The sequence below is a fragment of the Canis lupus genome, chromosome 24 (assembly GCF_003254725.2).
Source record: "Canis lupus dingo isolate Sandy chromosome 24, ASM325472v2, whole genome shotgun sequence".
In the NCBI taxonomy this organism is placed as follows: Eukaryota; Metazoa; Chordata; class Mammalia; order Carnivora; family Canidae; genus Canis; species Canis lupus.
Genome location: NC_064266.1, coordinates 340,983 through 359,879, shown reverse-complemented (window position 1 = coordinate 359,879; position 18,897 = coordinate 340,983). Strand labels below are relative to the sequence as shown.

The 18,897-nt window shown below is 39.3% G+C and overlaps 1 protein-coding gene across 7 annotated transcripts in view; it reads right to left on the bottom strand.

Annotated features, from left to right (window-relative positions):
- Positions 1–982: 982 nt before the first annotated feature.
- The window catches only part of NAPB (NSF attachment protein beta), a 40,941-nt gene continuing 23,026 nt past the window's right edge, over positions 983–18,897 (bottom strand). For 5 of the 7 annotated variants that reach the window (XM_025469083.3, XM_025469091.3, XM_025469088.3 and 2 more), the window contains 6 exons: positions 12,833–12,888; positions 12,586–12,670; positions 6,807–6,911; positions 5,445–5,513; positions 5,024–5,074; positions 983–3,869 (listed from right to left, as the gene is read on the bottom strand). In XM_025469083.3, coding sequence (XP_025324868.1) covers positions 3,759–3,869; positions 5,024–5,074; positions 5,445–5,513; positions 6,807–6,911; positions 12,586–12,670; positions 12,833–12,888 — 477 coding nt within the window. In that variant the 3' untranslated portion in view covers positions 983–3,758. The remainder of the gene's footprint in view (positions 3,870–5,023; positions 5,075–5,444; positions 5,514–6,806; positions 6,912–12,585; positions 12,671–12,832; positions 12,889–18,897) is intronic. The other 2 variants (XM_025469084.3, XM_025469089.3) reach the window with 2 other exon arrangements.

The following is an 18,897-nucleotide window of genomic DNA, read 5'->3' as shown; positions in this document are numbered from 1 at the left end:
GGACCTGAGCTGAAGGCAGACGCTTAACCAACTGAGCCACCGAGGCACCCTAGACCTGTTAAAATTTTATACCTTGCCACACCAGGGACATTTTTTTGAGACCAAATGAGTGCTTGTCTATTTAACTTGATAGGTGTTCATGTTACTTGAAATAACCAGTATTATTTTGGTGGGGAGTATGGGGCCTGGGACACTCATGCAAACGGCCATGTATTCACTTGTACCAAGGTGGCTGCATATAACTGAGCCCCAGAAACCACCCACTTACCTCTGCTAGTCTATATAGGGACCTTTACTGTGGCTGGCAAAACCCGGTTTTTAAACCACTATGATGGCTTCCATTAGGAAAGAATTCTGGGAAAAGACATTTGAATGTGAATTAAACTAGAATGATCAACTTCTCAGAATGCCTACCTTGTCTACCACTCATTTTTTAAGATTTGCTTTGAATTATCTTTAAGCTGTTGTGAATATAGTTATGGACTTGACCACTGTTCTCGGAGGGGAGGAGCTGGCCTTCACTAGCCCCGGCCCCAAACTGCATCCTCTTCCTTCCCAGGGGCTCATGTCATCCTGTACAGACATGTGCAAAATGACAGGTACACCCACATTGCAAACAGATCTAGGGGCTTCAGGGTTCTCACCTCCCCCACCCAACAATCTTTTAGGAACCCACCTCACTGCACTTGGCAGGTGACTGGCCTAAGGGATGCTAGTGAGTCCTTGCCAAGGGTGGCCAGAAGGGACTGCCCCTAGAGGCTGGAAGCAGGCCTTCCTCATAAACTTTGCTGGCAGAAGTGCTACAGTGCCCAGAATCCCCACCAAGGGATGGAGGTTGTGACGCAGCCAAATGCACGTCTGGATGGATATTCAGAGAGCCTGGAGAATGTCAACGTCCACTGCCTTAACTAACTGCAACAACTTCAAGGAAAGGAAAATACTTTTGATTTGTGTAAATTTGCGTAGGAAAGACCCATCAAAATAGGATTCATAATTTCCACTTTATTTTCTGTACAGGGTGACATAAAACATACTCTTTCTGCTAAGGGAGAGTGATCATCACGTGGTTAGTTTTCATAACATAATCCTCCACCGAGAGCACAAGGGAGGACACCCCGCAGAGCCCGACACAGCACTTGGCAGGCGGAAGCCTGCCCTTGGCCACAGCTCACACTGCAGGCAGGTGGGACGCAGGCGGCATGCTGTGCTGCCAGGTCCTCTAAAGGAAGCCATGAGGATTTGCATTTGGACATTTTAAATGCACATTATCAGAAGAAACAATAAATGCACACACCTTGGTTACAGGGATGTCACCACACATGGTCACAACTGTGCAAAAATACTGTTCTCAAATCATTAAATAAAAAAGGAACTCACACAAGCTATAAAAATGTTGCCACAAAAAGCAAAACTTTCCTGTAAGAAATTTTAACTGACTTTGACTATGAACTAACCCCAGATCTGCTAAAAGTACAAGAACCGGAACATAAATAGTCATTACATTTTATTCATAAAGAACATTCTGTAACTCCTGAAACCTAAGAGTCCTGGTACTACCCTATGTTGATAGGACCTTTCCTTCTCATTTTTCTCTTCTGGCAGTTCTGTTCTAGCCATTACAATTATTTTTACTCTTTTCATGTAAACTATTAAAAAAAAAGAAAAATCCTTAACTCAGCCACTGATCCCAGTGTTTATGTCAATACAAGCAGGCAACTCTCCAAATGACGTAACAAAATGGTACCAGTCCTGTTTTTACAAACCACTCCTCTTTCTCAGACAGGGCTGATGGGACCACAATGAAAGTCTGAGGAATTGCCTGAAGAGAACTCATTTGGCTCTCATTTTATGTGGTCAGACCAGAAGGTCCTTTTAACAAGTGAAAACAAACATTGCACACTAATGATGAAACAAGCGTGCTGGCAGGCTAGGATTTAAACACTCTCCAGATGGGACAGACTTACAACCTGAGGACACAGGCTATGAAGGTACTCTCCATACTTCACTTTCATGAAAGTGCACTTGGCGGGTTGTGGAACAGATTAGGCAAAGGAACTCACTTTCTGCTCTAATCATTTCTTCCTAAGAGATTCTGACAGGAAGTGGGGAAGTACCAAACGGACTGCATTCCAAATTGTACCGTGACAGCTAGCTTTCTCCTAACTCCCAGACCTCTGAAGGAATGGCAGGACACTCACCAGATCCCAGCACCCAAGGCCAGAGTGGTATTTTGGCCCACTCTGATATTGCTGACCTTTTCCAGCAGGCTACATTGGCACATGACCCCACAGCACACCAGAGGGACAATCTCCCTACCAGGCCTCAGCTGGCCCTTTCCAGCCACTTTATTACTTTCTCCGTTGTCTCAGCCCAATCTGCTCACTATCCCCACACTCACTATCCTCCACACTCAGCCCTTATCCTGGCTGGCCACACCCTCTACTTCTGACCAACAAAAGCCTACCAATCCCAACGGAGGAACATCCAAAAATGAAAACACACCCTTCAAATGCCAGTTTCCATCTGACCTAACATGGAAAAATTCATTATCTGTCTTTAATGACAGCAGCATAACTTAGACCCAACAAGCTAGGTCTGGCAACAAATGCATGACCATGTCTAGAGCAGTGTCAGCATGTAAGTTCGTAAATTAACAGAGTATGTTATGTAAATCAAAATGACACAACTGAATTCAAACATACAAGCCAAAACAAACCCATTAGCCGAGAGCAAAGTCAAACTTCCTCAGAAGCTAGTTACCTTTCTTCTCCAACTGGACACACGGTAAACCTCTGTCCTATATTTACCCCTTTTAGTATATGGGTAAAATCAATGACCCATTCTGTCTGCGGCCAGGAGGAGGACTCACACGGCAGTGGCACAGCAGGCACCGTCTCAATGTGGGTAAGTGCATGAACATGAAAGTAAACAAAAGGGACATGCAGTCACATCACTTTTATGTGAATATAAAGAAAGGGTTCCACCCCAACTAAAAGTGGAAACTCTCCAGGAAAAGGAGAAATTCTGTTTCATATGGATTTCATGTGTGTGAAGGAGTACACATCCATCAGACTCATCCTAACATCTGCCCACACACATCAGCAAGCCCTGCCAGGAAGCTCCCTGTTCTCACAACATTAAGCAAGTGATGCTGGCAGACCCCGGCTGTTCTGAACTTTCGCATGCACGTCCGCATACACAACAATATAAAAAGCAAACAAACAGGTCACTAGCACCATCAAAAGAATCACGATAACAACAAAATAAACCAGTTCTGGTAAGTGAAATCATTAAAACTCATTCCTAACAATCACCCTGAACTAAACCCATATACTTAGAGAAAACATCCAGGTGCAAATTTATTTTCCATAAATGGAAAATATGCAAAGCATCTATTACAACAATTAGTAGGATGGGTACTCCAGTCCCAGAAAATGACAAAAATATGTGACCAAGTTAAACACAGGCTCTGCAAATATGAAAATAACAAGAATAAGAGTCTGAAGTAATTATCTCAAAACTCTGTAATGTTTCTGGGGACTCTGACAAGCATGAAATAGCCCATCACACCCACATTGTGCACAGGAGCTTCCCAGCCATCCGTTTTCACAAAGACACAAACACAGGGAGCTTAAACACACAGATGGTTTGGCTCATGTGCAAGAGAATTAAGCCATTAAATGGGCATCCCATAAAGATCATGTGGCCCTAACATGAACTAAAGAGGAGTCAGCTGCATGCCACAAAGACACAAATGTTCACTTTAGGTCCCCATCTCCTTCTCCATCCCCTTGGATGGACTTTTTGATACGAAGCAACATGGTTGTGAGCCACTGATCCAAGCGAGATATTGAATCAAATTCCTTCACCTAGTTGAAAAAAAAAAAAAAACAAGAATTAGTCCATGGAAATAAAACACAAAGAAACAACACCCCAAGCTGTTTAAACATTTCTAGTGCTAATCCCTCCAACTGTCTTCATTTAAATCATTCATTCCAGTTTAAAACTTTCTTCATTAAAATGGTTTGTTTTGGGACACCTGGATGGCTCAGCGGTTGAGTGCCTGCCTTCGGCCTAGGGAGTAATCCTGGAGTCCTGGGCTTGAGTCCCACATCAGGCTCCCTGCATGGAGCCTGCTTCTCTCTCTGTGTCTCCGGCCTCTCTGTCTCATGAATAAATAAATAAAATCTTATAAAATAAAATAAAATATAAAATAAAATAATAAAATAAAATAAATAAAATAAAATAAAATGGTTTGTTTTGTGACTATTTTGATGGAGCTAGTGACAAGTTCCTGTTCTTTTAAACCACTCCAATGCTAACATGCTGAGCTCCTAACCACCTTTATAATTGGACCTTTATACTTAATGTGATAAAGGAAATGAGAGGCTGTATAAGGGAACATGAAACATTACGGTGCAGAGACAGAATGTGTGATAGTGGAATCCCTTTAACTCATTTCAATGCGTTACCAAAGAATGATATTTGAATAGGATGTGAATAGTTTGGTAGCGAAAGTCAAAGGGGGGAAACATTCCTTTCCACTACTGCTTCAAAGCCATGATGAATAATGGAGGATACTGAGTAATCGCCTGATTCTAAACATAAGATGGCAAATAGGGGAAAACAAAACTAACGAATATAAAAAAGTCTTCCACATTTCTTCCACATTTCTTTTATTCCAAGAATATAGCAAACTGTTTTTATATGTTAAGTTGCATTTAACTGATTTTACTTTACACTTACTTACGGATCAAATTATTTTCAAAAGAAAACATTCAAACAGCAAATTGTACAGTATGTAATATTCTCTCTCAAACTTGTTTTTCAGTTAAATTCATCATGGCTATAGAACTAAATAATTGTAAAGGTTTGTGGGATATATAAAATATGGCTTTTGGGAAAATAAAACTTAGGTATACTAGAAAAATGTTCAAATAAATGTTCAGCACTCATACAATGAAAAGATGTTTCTGTAATTTAAATTTTAATGAATGCACTATATCCCGAATGCATAACTTACTGCTTCAGTATAAGCTTCACTGTTCTGTTCTTCGTGAGCTTCTAGAAGTTTCTGGTAGCATAAGTATGGACAAATTAGTTTGTTACGCTAAAAAGTTTCAGCTACAAATAGATACTTTAAATCCAGAAATAGCCTTAGTATCACAATAACTAACACTGCTAAACACCTTCTAGAATAGAGAAAGTACTCAAATATAAGCCACGAGTTACCCCAAGTCAGGGACCTAGTTTTTGTGCTAACATTTCTGAGCTGCTTGGTTTAGAACACAGTGCTTATGTCCTTGACTCTGTTGGCATCTAAGACCTATTACACAAAAGCAGGAGAGTACCAGTGCTCCTCAGAGAGTCAGAGCTTCACTTTAGGCCCAATCCCACCTTACAGCAAAGGATTTTTTCTTCTTCAAAGCTGTGATGTTACTTACTTTCAATAACTTACATTCTCTTGAATCAGTAAATGCTGGAAACATTTCCTCATATTTCTCAAGAGCAAGCTGAAAGAGAAAAGTTAGTTGTTAGTATTTCACTCACTAAATCAGGACATAAAGCCCCCTTTTTTTTTATAATCTCTTTTTTTTTTTAATTTTTATTTATTTATGATAGTCACAGAGAGAGAGAGAGGCAGAGATACAGGCAGAGGGAGAAGCAGGCTCCATGCACTGGGAGCCCGACGTGGGATTTGATCCCGGGTCTCCAGAATCGCGCCCTGGGCCAAAGGCAGGCGCCAAACCACTGCGCCACCCAGGGATCCCCATAAAGGCCTTTTTATCTGAATATCTTACTACAGTAAGATTTATCTGCAGCCTATTTAAATATAGAAGTATGCTATTAAACTCAACATCAAAATCGACAGGAAACTATTCAATTTGAATTACCAACTTCAGTTAAGAATAAATTTTCAAACCAATTTTTCTGAATTAGGTTGCTGTAGAGAAGATAATGTGGACCAAATCTAATTTGTAAAAACTCATAGACCAGATGTCTGTTTCCATCCACTACATAGAGAAGCTCTTCCTTAATGCTGTCCGGATCCCACGTAAATCCCAGTGAGAGCTCTGCTCGAGGCTTGGAGGGAAGGACCCCTTTCCCTCAGCAACTTTACTTCCACTCTCCCAGCCACAGACGTGATGAAAGCAAGGCTGCCCAAGTCCTTGCCTCCTGTCTTCCTACTTGATTTTGGAGTTTGAAACAAAGGATGTTATTCTACTTTGTCTCCCTCTTTGTTCCCTCTTTTCTTTTCTCTTTTTCCCTTTCCTTTCCCTTTTCCTTTCTTTTCTTTTCTTTTTTTTTTCTTTTCTCTTTTCTTTTCTTTTCTCCTTCCTTCCTCCTTCCTCCCTCCCTCCCTCCCTCCCTTCCTTCCTCCCTTCCTTCCTTCCTTCTTTTTCTTTCTTTTCTTAGATTTATCTATTTGAGAGCGAGAGCATGAGCAGGAGGGGCAGAGGGAGAGGATCTCCAGCAGACTCCCCGCTAAGTATGGAGCCTGACACAGGGCTCAATCTCAGGACCCTGAGCTGAAACTAAGAGTCCGATGCTTAACCAACTGTGCCATCCAGGTGCCCCTGCCCCCTAATTTCAGTAAAGCAAAACTACTGAAGGGAATACAGCTACCATTTCGGCAGCTGTTTCAAGATTACAGCTAGGATGCACAGCATAGTGTTACTGTTAGTATTATTATTAATGCACACAGTTTGGTCTTGCTTATAACCAGTATCACCCAACAAAGTATATCATGAATGACAGAGGACTGAGGCCTGTTCTCATGAGTAAAGTGCTGCCACACTCCTTACCTTGGCATTCAGCTCATCTACTATGAAGTGACAGAGGGCTGCTTTAAAAAAGTAGTCCTTTGCACTGTACTTCAACAAAGGATTATCCATGGTGTTTGCCCCAACCTAGGCACAGAAAGCAGAATTAGATTTCAAAGGTTTGCCTTCTTATAGTAGGCAAACTGATCCTTGTCTGTCCTTTAGAAAATATTTGTGTATCTTACATCAGTTTAGCTATCAATCTATCCTTTAAACTCAGTATCATAGACTTACAACATCAAGAAAGGAGATCTTAAGCTGAATGAAAAACAACTACCAACAGATGACAGCTCCGAAGTGACAGAAATGTTAAGATTACAGAACAATGATTTTAAAGGAGCCCTCATAAAAATGCTCCAACAAGCAATTATAAAAATGCTTAAAACTGAAGAAAAAACAAAGCATCAACAAAGAAATTTCCAGCATGAAAACCCAGTAAGATATGAAAAAGAAACAAATGGACATTTCAGATGTTATTTATTTGAGAGAAAGAGAGAACAAGCAAGGGGAGAGGAAGAGGCAGAAGCAGAAGCAGAAGCAGACTCTCTGCTGAGCAGGGAGGCCAACTTGGGATTCAATCCCAGGACCCAGAGATCATTGCCTGAGCCGAGGGCAGATGCTTAACCAACTGAGCCACCCAGCTGCCCCACAAATGGAAACTTCAAAACTAAAAAACACAATAATAAAAAACCCCACAATAATCAGCATAAAAAGTAGATGGGTTCAATAGAACAACAGGCAGGAGAGAGGAAAGATTCAGTCGTCACTGATGACAGAACTTTAGAAATTACTCAGTCTGAATAACAGAGGCGACAATAGACTGAAAACAACAACAGCAGCAGCAACAACAAATGAACAGACAGCATGAAGGACCTATATAACTGTAAAATAAGGTCTAACATTCAAGTTGTCTAAGACCTGGGAGGGGAAGACAGAGAGAAGGGCTGAAAATGTACTTGAAGAAATAATGGCTGAAGACTTCCTAAATTTGTCAAGAAAGATAACCTATAGATTCAAGAAGTTTAGTGAAACCTAAGCAAAGATACCCAGGTCAAGCCACATAAACTTCTGAAAAACTTAAGTTAAGGAAAAAACTTTAAAGTGGCCAGGAAAAAAATGGTACTTTACCTACAGGAGGAAAACAACTTGAATGACAGTAGACTTCTCATCAGAAGCCATTGAGGTCCTAAGTGATGCATTTTTCATAAATGCTAATAGAGAATAATCGTCAACCTAGAGCTATATACCCTAGGAAAATAAGCTTCAGAAATGAAGGATATCAAAACACTCCCAGATAAAGGAACATACAGAATTTGTCACCAGTGAAATCTGCCCTAAAAGAATGGCAAAGGAATGTTCTCTAAATGGAAAGGAAATAATGAAAGAAGTAATCTTGGATCATCAGGAGAAAGAAAGAATACAATAAGCAAAACATGGGTAAACACAATGGGCTTTTTCTCCTTGTGTTTTCTACATTATGTTGGAAGACTGAAATTAAAATTTATCATAGATGTGGTTCTCAAAGTATGTAGAGAAAACAATTATATACTGAATGAGGAGGACAAAGGGGCATAAAGTAGACTTCTATATTTCACTCAAAACAATAAAATAACACATCAGCTTGTGATAAATCATGTACTAGTTACACCCAGAGCAACTAAAAACAGCTAGTCAAAGACACTTACTTGAAAACAGTACAGATAATCAAGCAACCCACTATATAAGGCAGGAAAAAGAAAACAGAAAAATAAAAAAACAAAACAAACAGAAAACAATAAATAAAACAGCAGACTTAAGCCTTAATATATCAATAATTACATTAAATGTGAATGTTCTAAATACACCAATTAAGAGACAGAGATTGGGAGAATGGATTTAAAAAAATCATGACACAGAGCTATATGCTGTCCATAAGAAACTCACTTCAATTACAGTGATATAGGCAGGTTCAAAGGAAAAGGATGGGAAAAGATATGTCATATAAATATTAATCAAAAAGAAGCAAAAGAAGCTGTACTAATATCAGATAAAGTAGACTTCAGAAAAGAGAGAACTAATAGAGATAGTGGGGGATGTTATAAAATGATAAAAGTGCCAACTCACCAAAAAGACATGGCAATCCTAAATATGTATGCAGTAAACAACTGAGCTGCAAAATATGTGAAGCAAAGAATGATAACGAGAGACAAATCCACTCCAGTCTCAACAATGGATATAGATAGAAAATCAGTAAGTAATACAGAACTCAATAATGCAGTCAACCAAGATCTAATTCACACTACAGAACATGTCACCAAGCAACGGCAGACCCACAGAACAAATGCCATGTCAGGCCATATTCTGGGCCATAAAATAACTATAAAAAATTGCTAAGAATTAAAATCGCACAGAGTATGTTCTCCAGCCATGATGGAATCAAACCAGAAATCAACAACAGAAAGATAAACAGGAAAATCTCCAAACACTTGGTAGTTAACCAAAGCACATCTAAATAACTCACAGAAATCAATAAATACAATGAAATAAATAAAATAACAAAATAGTGAGACATAGTCAAAGCCGTGTTTAGAGGGGAACTGATAGCACTAAACATGCATATACAACAGAGGAAAATCCATAAGCTCAGTTTGTCTCAATTCTCTAAAAAAAGAAGTGTAAAATAAATCTAAAGAAAGAAGGATGAAATAATATTAGAAATCAATGAAACCAAAAACAGGAAAACAGAAAAAAATCATTGAATTCTACCTAATGTTTAAAGAATGAACACCAATTGTTCATGAATTCTTCCAATGAGAAGGGATTACTTCCCAACTCATTCCATAAACCCAATATTGCCTTGCTATCAAAACCAAAGATCTACAAGAAAATTAAATATCCTTAAAAAGAAAATTAAATATAAATATCCTTATGACTACAGACTGAAAATCCTCCACAAAATACTAGCAAACAAACTGTGACTTATAAAAAGGACTACACATCATGACTATACAATACAGGATTAATTTTCTCCAAAGTGAGGTCTTGTCTTTGTCTGTGGCTCCTGGGGTGGCGGGGGCGGGGCAGGGGCCATGGTGGTCATCTCTAAGCTTGGAATATCCTGCCTGAAAGAGTGTTTTTGTTTACCTGGGTGTCTCTGACAACGTGCTTCAGCTCAACCTATGGAGGGACTAGAGAATAAGATCAGCTATGTCTGTGACTGAGACATAAAAATTCTAGAAACCCAGTACAGGTGAACTTCTTCCCCTGTTGGCAATATTCCATGCATATTTTCATCACACATCATTGTTTGGAGAAATAAGTGCTATCTGTACAACTCCACTGGAAGGACAAAAGGAAGTTCTACTGGATCCTGCCCCAAGCACCCCTTCCTTTTGCGGATTTTAATCTGTATTCTTTGGTATAATAAACTATAACTGTGGTTTAACAGCTTTCACGGAGTCCTGTGAGTGCTTCTAGAGAATTATCAAACCAGAAGGTGCTCTTGAAGATCCCCAAACTTCACAATAATCAAGAAGGATTTATCTCAGGAATGTAAGGTTGGCTCAAATATGAAAATCAATCAATGAAATACCACATATTAATAAAGAACAAAAACCATACGATCATCTCAACAGGTGCAGAGAGAAGTACTTGACAAAACCCAATATGCTTTTAGGATAAAAACACTTAATAAAGGAAGAGAAGGGTATTCCCTCAAACTGATAAAGCGTATCCACAGAAGACCTAAGGCTAACATTCTATTTAATGAGGAAAAACTGAAAGCTTTCTAAGATGTGAACAAGACAAGGATATGTGCTCTTGCTACTTCTATTTACCACTGTTCTAGAAGGTCTGGTCAGGGCAAATAACAAGTAAATGAAATAAAAAAGATCCAAATTGGAGAAGTTTAGCTATCTGCAGATGACACAATTACATGATTTTGTACAAAATCTTAAGGCATCAAAAAAAACCCAAAAAAACAAACAAAAACCCCCAAACCCATTCTAGCTAATTTCAGCAAGGTTGTCGTGTATAAAACTAGCAATTAACAAACTGAAGAGGAAAGTGAGAAAACTCCATTTACCACAGCATCAAAAAGAACAAAATACTTAGGAGTATATTTAACCAAAGAAGTGCAAGGCATACACACTAAAACTTTAACATATTACTGAACAAAATTAGAAAGATCTAAATAAATGCAAAGGCACCCTCAGTTCACAGTTTGGAAGACTTAACAATGTTAAGATGTCAACACTTTCCAAACTAGTGTATGGATTCAATAGAATTCCCATCAAATTCCAGCTGGCTTCTTAGCACAGACTGACAAATTGATCCTAAAATCCATATGAAGATGAAGATGAAGAGTCCCAGAATAGCCAAACAATCTTGAAAAAAAAAAAAAGATCAAAGTTGGAAGACTCATAGTGACTGATTTCAAAACAAAGCTACATAATTAAAACAGTGCGATACTGGCATAAAGACAGACATGTAAGACAAATGGGACAGAACAGAGGGTCAAACAGATTATCAATTTCCATTGAGGGGGCCAAGGATAGTGTATTCAACAAAAAGCGCTGGGAAAACTGTATAGCAACAAGCAAAAGAGTGAAGTTGGATCCTTACCTAACACTGTATACAAAAATTAACTCAAAATGAATCAAAGACCTAAACCTAAGAGCTACAACTATAAAACTCATTTAAGATTTCATGTTAAAGGGTATCAATAACAGAATAAAAAAGCAACCCACATAATGGGAGAAAATATGTACAAATTATATATTTGATAAGGGATGAATAAATTATTTAAAATGAGTTAACATATAAACATAAATAAAATATGAATATCTAAATAAGAATTTCCAAATTCTTAGAAACAAGAATTTCTAAAATCCAATAATAAAAAACACTCAACTCAAAAACGGGTAAAGAAATTAAACCAACATTTCTCCAATGAAGATATACAAATGGCTAATGAGTACATGAAAAGGATCTCAACATACTAACCATGAGGGCAATCAGATGTAACAGAAATCAAAACCACAATGAGTATCACTCCATGCTCATTAGTATTATCAAAAAACAAAACCAAAAACAAATCAGAAAACAGAAAGTACTGATGAGGATGTGGAGCAACTGGAGCCCCTGCACAACACTGGTGGGAATGTGAAATGCAGCTGCTGTAGGAGTCTGGCGGTTTCTCAAATAGTTAACAAGAGACTTGCCAAATAAACCAGTAATCCCTATCCTAGATATATAACCAAGACAATGGCAAGCCTCCTCTCCTAAAACCATGAACACAAGTGTTCAGAGCAGCATTATTCATAATAGTTCAAAAGTTAAGAAACCTCAAATGAGGTTTCAACAGGTAAACAAACTGTGGAATATTACTTAGCTATGAAAAGAAATGAAGTATCATTACATGCTAAAACAAAAACGAACCTTGAGAAAACTATGCTACGTGAAAGGAGCCAGTCACAAAAGGCCACCTATCCTAGAAAGCCCAGAATAAACAAAACCATTGAGACAGAAAGTAGACAGTGGTTTCCAGAGACTCGGAGGGGGGGGGGAATAGGATGTCTTTTGGTGGATGTCTTGGAATTAGGTTCTTGGGAAGGTTACACAATTTTGTAAATATACTAAAATCCACTGTTGTATTCTTAAGATATAGATATATAGGTATAGATATGTATCTCCCCTGATAAAAAGTAAAATTAAATAAAAAGTTTAATTAAAAAAAAAAGATTCAGAGTGACTTCTGCTAGAAGTTGGCAAGCAGCCTCACCTGCTCGTAGATCTCGATGGCTTTCTGGTACTGCTCCAGCTGGGCAGCATACGCTGCCACTTTGAGCAGACACTTGTTAGCCGAACTGAAATCAAGAACCAGAGCAGAGTGAATAACAATCCAACAGAAAAATGAAAAGGTATCCCATTACATCTTCATTTGGTATAGCCCAATATGCTCATAAAGATTTGTCTCTTATTGCACATAACAAAACTCATTTAATTTTATTAAAAAAAAAAGCACTTGCCTGTTGGATTCTTCCCCTTTGTAATAATCAGCTGATTGTTCATAATGTGCGATGGCCTGAAATACACACACATGTTTTATTCAAACTACTTCTCTGAAGATCTGTATTTAAGAACTACATTTGCAGAGGTATTATTTTTACAGATAAACCTATTTCCACAGCACACCTTTCACAACTTGGCCTCCTTCCTTTGGGGAAAACCAGAAGCATGCACATCCAGAAGCTTGATGGCAGAATACTGACCATCCATCGGAATCTCTTCCTCTCTTCCCTGGGAGCAAAGGCCCAGCTATACCTCCCCCAGCCCCCACTGTAATTCTAGGCAGCTGTGACCTGCTATTTGCAACCGAACGTAAAGAGGCATGCTCTGGGCCTCTCCAGACTTGGCCCATCCATCTGACTGTGTATCTCATTCCAGGCCTCTTCCCTTCCCAGGAGCCACAATGGTAATGACCAAGTCTGGAGCAACAGCAGCAGCCACAAACTGAAGATGGCACAACTGCTCTCCACCTGGTTCCTAAGAAACTACAAAGGGCAGAATGTACTTCAACCACCAAGCACCCACTGCTGCCAAACCAGAATATAAGTGTCTCTACACTGGATGGTTACATGAATATGATGGCATACAAAGCCCTATTGCATTTTAGATCTACAGGTAGCTACAGCAGCACAGACTTTACTCATAAATACCTTAAATGTCATCTAGAATAAGGGTGCTGCCTTCAGTTTAAAAGTGTGTGGTGCTGAATTAACAGTCAAGTGAAGAGAAAACAAGTTGCAGGCTGGAAAGCCTTGGTCATGTTGTGGCATAAGATACAGTGAAATCAAGCATACAACAGCTCAGAAGGCAGAACACAGTCCTACTGTAGCCAGAAACTCCACGGGAAGAAGCTCTATGCAAAGAGACAGATGACAGTGTGTATTGCTGTTTTCAGCAATGTTTTGTGAGAGAACAACTCTGGAAACAATCAGCTTGTTTTTTGTAGGCAATTATAAAAGGAATAGGCAAAGTGATAGGGCCTCATAAGACTAGAGAGCTCAATGGCTTCTATCCCTCAAATGACAAAAGATAAGTCTGAACATTTTAAATTAGGGATTCAACACACTTTTCTGTAATAGCCTAGATTATAAATATTTTAGGGTTAGTGAACTATGTGATCTGTTGCAATAACTTATTAATTCTTCTGTAGTGCCACAAAAGTGGTGTGTCTATGTTCCAAAAATTTATTTATAGACAATGAAACTTCAACTTCACATGATTTTTGTGTCATGAACTGCTGTTTTTCCTAACAGTGATTAAAAAAGGTAAAACCTATTCTTAACTTATGGATGTACATAAACAGGTGGTGGGTCTGCCTTAAATTTCAAGGTTTTCCCAGTAAGTCCGTAAGAGGAAACTAAGCATTATGCAAACATCAGACTACAGGTGCTCCCTTCCCACTAAGCCCATAGATTCAAGGAAGTCCTATGTAAGACCTTAAGAGAGGGGCACAAAGATAAGAAAACAATAAATAAAACAGGCCAAGGAACTATGCTAAAGACAAAGAACACTTTGGCTGTGGTTCTTTAGAGCTGACTGGAAACAAACAAATCTGGCCATAGAGCCTCAGCCCCCACTTTCTGCAGGTACTACTAGTGTAATGACCAAGACCAACAATGACTTGGTTTACAAAATTTGTTAACTCTGAGGCCTCAGGCTGGAAGGGGCCACAGCTAACGTTAGCCATATCTGGGCTGCAGGGCACTATGGGCAGTGCGTGAAAAATCGATACTTCTGGGTTTAAAGTTATGTATTGGGTCTTTATTGTCAGCCTACCCTAATACACTCCTCAACCAAATTTTCTGAGTATTATTTATAACAGGGGCAAAACTGGAAGCAAGGTAAGTGGTTAAATATAATAGACTACTGTGATAAGATTAATAATAATGACAGGGGTGCCTGGGTGGTTCTATTGGTTAAGTGTACAACTCCTGATAGCTCAGGTCTTGATCTCAGGGTTGTGAGTTCAAGCCCTGCATTGGACACCTTGCCGGGTGTGGAGCCTACTTAAAAAAAAAAAGGGAGGGGGGGGAATAATGACAGTCAATATGGAAATTTCTTCATGAAATTTTACACGAACAGTCATGAAAGAAAAGATACATTTTGGCCCTCTTTCTACACACACACAGAAAACAGCTGGGACAGATTCTGTTGGAGCCTTTGTCAGAGCTGTCACATGATCAACATGCACATCCTTCCACTAAAATATAAGCTCTGTGAGGGTAGGTTTCATGAAAATTTTGCTCATACTATGTCCCTGAGCCTAGCATAATGTCTATCATTCAGTAGGTGCTCAGTAAATAGATGTTAAGTGAATGAAGGCAAACTGCATTTCAGATGATAGCCCCCTATTAAACTACTGCCAATATTTTAATCTAAAATGCCCACAAAAGAAAAGTTTTTCAGTGAATTCCTAGTTAGTCAAAAATAATCTTCTCTGAACTGTCCTCATGCTCTAAAGTATTTAGCATTCTTTTCTATCATAACAAATGGGGTAGAGTATGAGAAACATGACCAAATCTTAGTAGAGTATCAGATAACATAACCTCCTAGGGGTGGGGTAGGGAATATCACTACTTATCTTGCTAGTTCTCACAACACCAGAACTCAATGAACAGTGTTGGGTTGAACTGTATATAACTGTTGTTTTGGAGGTAAAAATAAATGGGTAAATGTGGATAATCTGGTTTAAACTAATAGTTCTTAAATAATTGTACTGGTTCATTGAAATTGTATAACTGTAAACTATGGCTAGATTTATCATAGCAAAAAATAAAACTAAAACCTAGTTTTTAATATTGCTAATTAAATCAATAATCAAATTTTATGATAATCCTAAGTTTTGACAGAGGCTGTAGTTGAACAGAAGCTATAGTTGAAAGAAAAATTTGTAATAGTGGCTTAACAGAAGTTTGTAGAAAAGAGGTTGTCACAGGTCATGATATCTTTGGATGTTCACACCTAGTTTGGAATTTTAACATGAAATGAAATTTACCAGGCACAAGCAGACCCTTACACACCTAGAAATCTGCTCGTTGTTTCTTACCATTTCAAAGACCATGATAAATATCAAAAGTAGAACACAGCCACCAATAACAACAGCATACATAACAATAAACCAGACACAAAACCAGTTCATTATCCCATTATTTAAGAAGACTAAAGGAAATGCAGTAATACTCCTCCTTGAGGAATCTGGTAAATGTCATGATGCTGGAAAATACATGAACCCTGAAATGAGAGACAAGACCTTCTAGGACTGCAGTCCTCCTAAGTGTCTCAATTGCAAATGCAATTTCAAAGTCTCAAACTTAAGAGTCCACTTTATAGGTAGATTTAAACAGCTTTCAGATGGGATCAATTCTTTTAGAACATATACCCCCAGACAGTATTGAACATGAACTTGCCACAGACACACCTACAGAGTAGCAAACAGTATTAAATCATGTTCTCCAGGGGTTGAAACATAAATGGAGCACAGTTCCTCTGGGTCATCTGAAAGCCCATTTAGGGGCACCAAGGAGGCTCAGTTGGCTAAGCATCTGGCTTGTGATTTTGGCTCAGGTCATGATCTCGTGGGTCATGGGACTGAGTCCCAAAGTCAGGTTCTGCACTCAGCAGGGAGTCAGCTTGAAGATTCCACCCCTCCTCCCTCTCCCTTTGCCCTCCCCCCTTGCTCGCATGCACACACGCACTCTCTTTCAAATAAATAAATAAATCTTTAAAAATTTTTTTTAATTCCATTTAAAGACGACCATTATTTTATTTCATAAAATCAAAGAAATAATGTGAGTCTTTGAAACTTCACATACTTTGTTGTTCACTAGCTAAAATCTATAAATGACTCAGAGAACATATAGCTGCTGCATTAAAAGGGAAAAAATTCACTTGTAATAAATGAAATGTAAGCTACCTTACACTACAACATCTGTCTTTAACTGACTTTTCAAACATAATATATATAACTCATAATATAACTGATTTTTCAAACTTAAACTGCAAGCACCACTGACTATAATCTGGTGAATCCTACCAGGGAAGCAAGGGCAATGATGTTTCTAAACACAGAAACTCAAACATCAGGGAACACCACAAGGTAACAACCCTGTGTGTGCTGAGTAATACTCTTAAATTGCTTTTAAAAGGGCACATCACAACAATGAAGGGAGATGTCACCTGCTGGCCAACTTACATTATGGCAGGAACGCATGAGTTAACAGGCATCAGAAGCTGCCATGACAAATCATATTTTTTTTCTAAAAGAAGGAAAACAAGAATATACCATAGATCATTTTATCTATCCTGAATTTTGTGGAGACCCATGTGTGAAGTGGTTGCCCAAGAACATGCCCTGGCAGCAGAGGTGGCACAGTGCTATAAGCTCCTGCTCAGAGTGCTCTCCTGACTATCCTGGGTAAGGAGCCAACAATGCAGCCTTTGCTCTGCATGAGTGCTGTCCCAAGATGATTCAACCTCAATAAAGATACTGTGCCCACCCAAGACACTGACCAAATAAATATCTCGGCCACATAAGACCCATCTCCTTTCTGTTCCATCATCAATTCTGCACCAGAGAACAAAGAAGGGTTCAGGTTTGGGTCTCCTCATCCTTTCCAGAGTCTACAGACAGCTTCTCCAATGGGGAACGGCACATGCAAGGCACTCAGTGGCCCTGATTTAGTCAAGAACAGAGTATCCTTAGAAAACCATGGCATTATTATAACAAAAACGGCCAATCACGAATGTTATGTAACAAGTCAGTAAATTTTGTGCTGCATAGCCACAAAGTGGTATCAGCATGAAGAGAGAGGGCAAAGGTTAACGATACCAATCCAACTTTAGCAGTAAGAGACACCTCCTCAAACCAAAATTCTATGTGCTTTGATAGGTACATGCTATGGCAAAGATGGGTACATCATTTGCTTATTTATCAGAGGCTCTTGGGATACCTCAGTAAACCAGAGGCACAGCTCTGTGCTGATATGCACACCCACTGTAGTGCAGAGAAAGATCATGAATAACAGGAATGATGAGCAAGCATTTGTAGACTATGATGTAAGGTGAAAATGTGCTGCAAAAAAAGAAAAAGCTGAAGTGGGGGAGGTGTCTGGGTATCGTATTCATGACAGTCTGGGATTCCAATTTTAACTAGGTGGTCATGATAGGTGTCATGGAAATGGTAAGAAGTGAGCAAAAATTTGAAGGTCATGGGGGAGTTTTGCCATGTAGGCATTTGTGGAAAAGCCCCACAGAGGAAACAGCTACTGAGATAGGAGCTCATGTGGCATGTGTGCAGATGAACAAGAGGTCATGCTGGCCACAGCATGGTATAGCATGGTGGAGGAGGGTGGGGAAGAGCAAGAGGAGAGTTCACAGAGGCACAGAGGTCAAGAGGCGAATCAGTCGGGCCTCAGAGGCCACCTGCAAGGCTCTGACTATTCCTCTGAGTGAAGAGGAGGCAACATCAGGTTGTAAGCAGTGGAGACAGTCTGATCTACTTTTGATAAGAATTGCTCTGGCTGCTCTGTTACACTGGGGCAGGGAGGGGACACTATTATTGACAAAAAAACAAAAACAAAAAAAACAAAAAAACAGGGTAATGTATATCAAATTATCATTTTATATCAGGAGAAAAGTTCTCATGTTGGCAATAGTAGCCATCTTGCTAAATTCCAAGTGGCTGACATATTACACCTACTCCCTTGATGGTCCACTGGGATTTTGGTTAATAAGCTATTTTTCAGTATAAAGCCCCCTTTCTCTGTGAAAATGCACAAAAGCAGAGGAAGAGTGAATCCAAAAGGATTGAATGCTGAGGACCCTGTGCCCAAGGCTCAGAACTCCAACAGGAGAAGAAGGAGGGAGGCCAATCTGGAGGCTCCTTGCAGAGATCTAGGCAAAGCTGACAACAGGGTAGTGAGTGGTGCCCAGACTTGGAAGTTTGGAGGACAGCACCCCAGATATTACCCACAGGCTGGATGTAGAGAAAGAGAGGAAGCCAGGATGCCTGTGTTTGGAGCGGAAC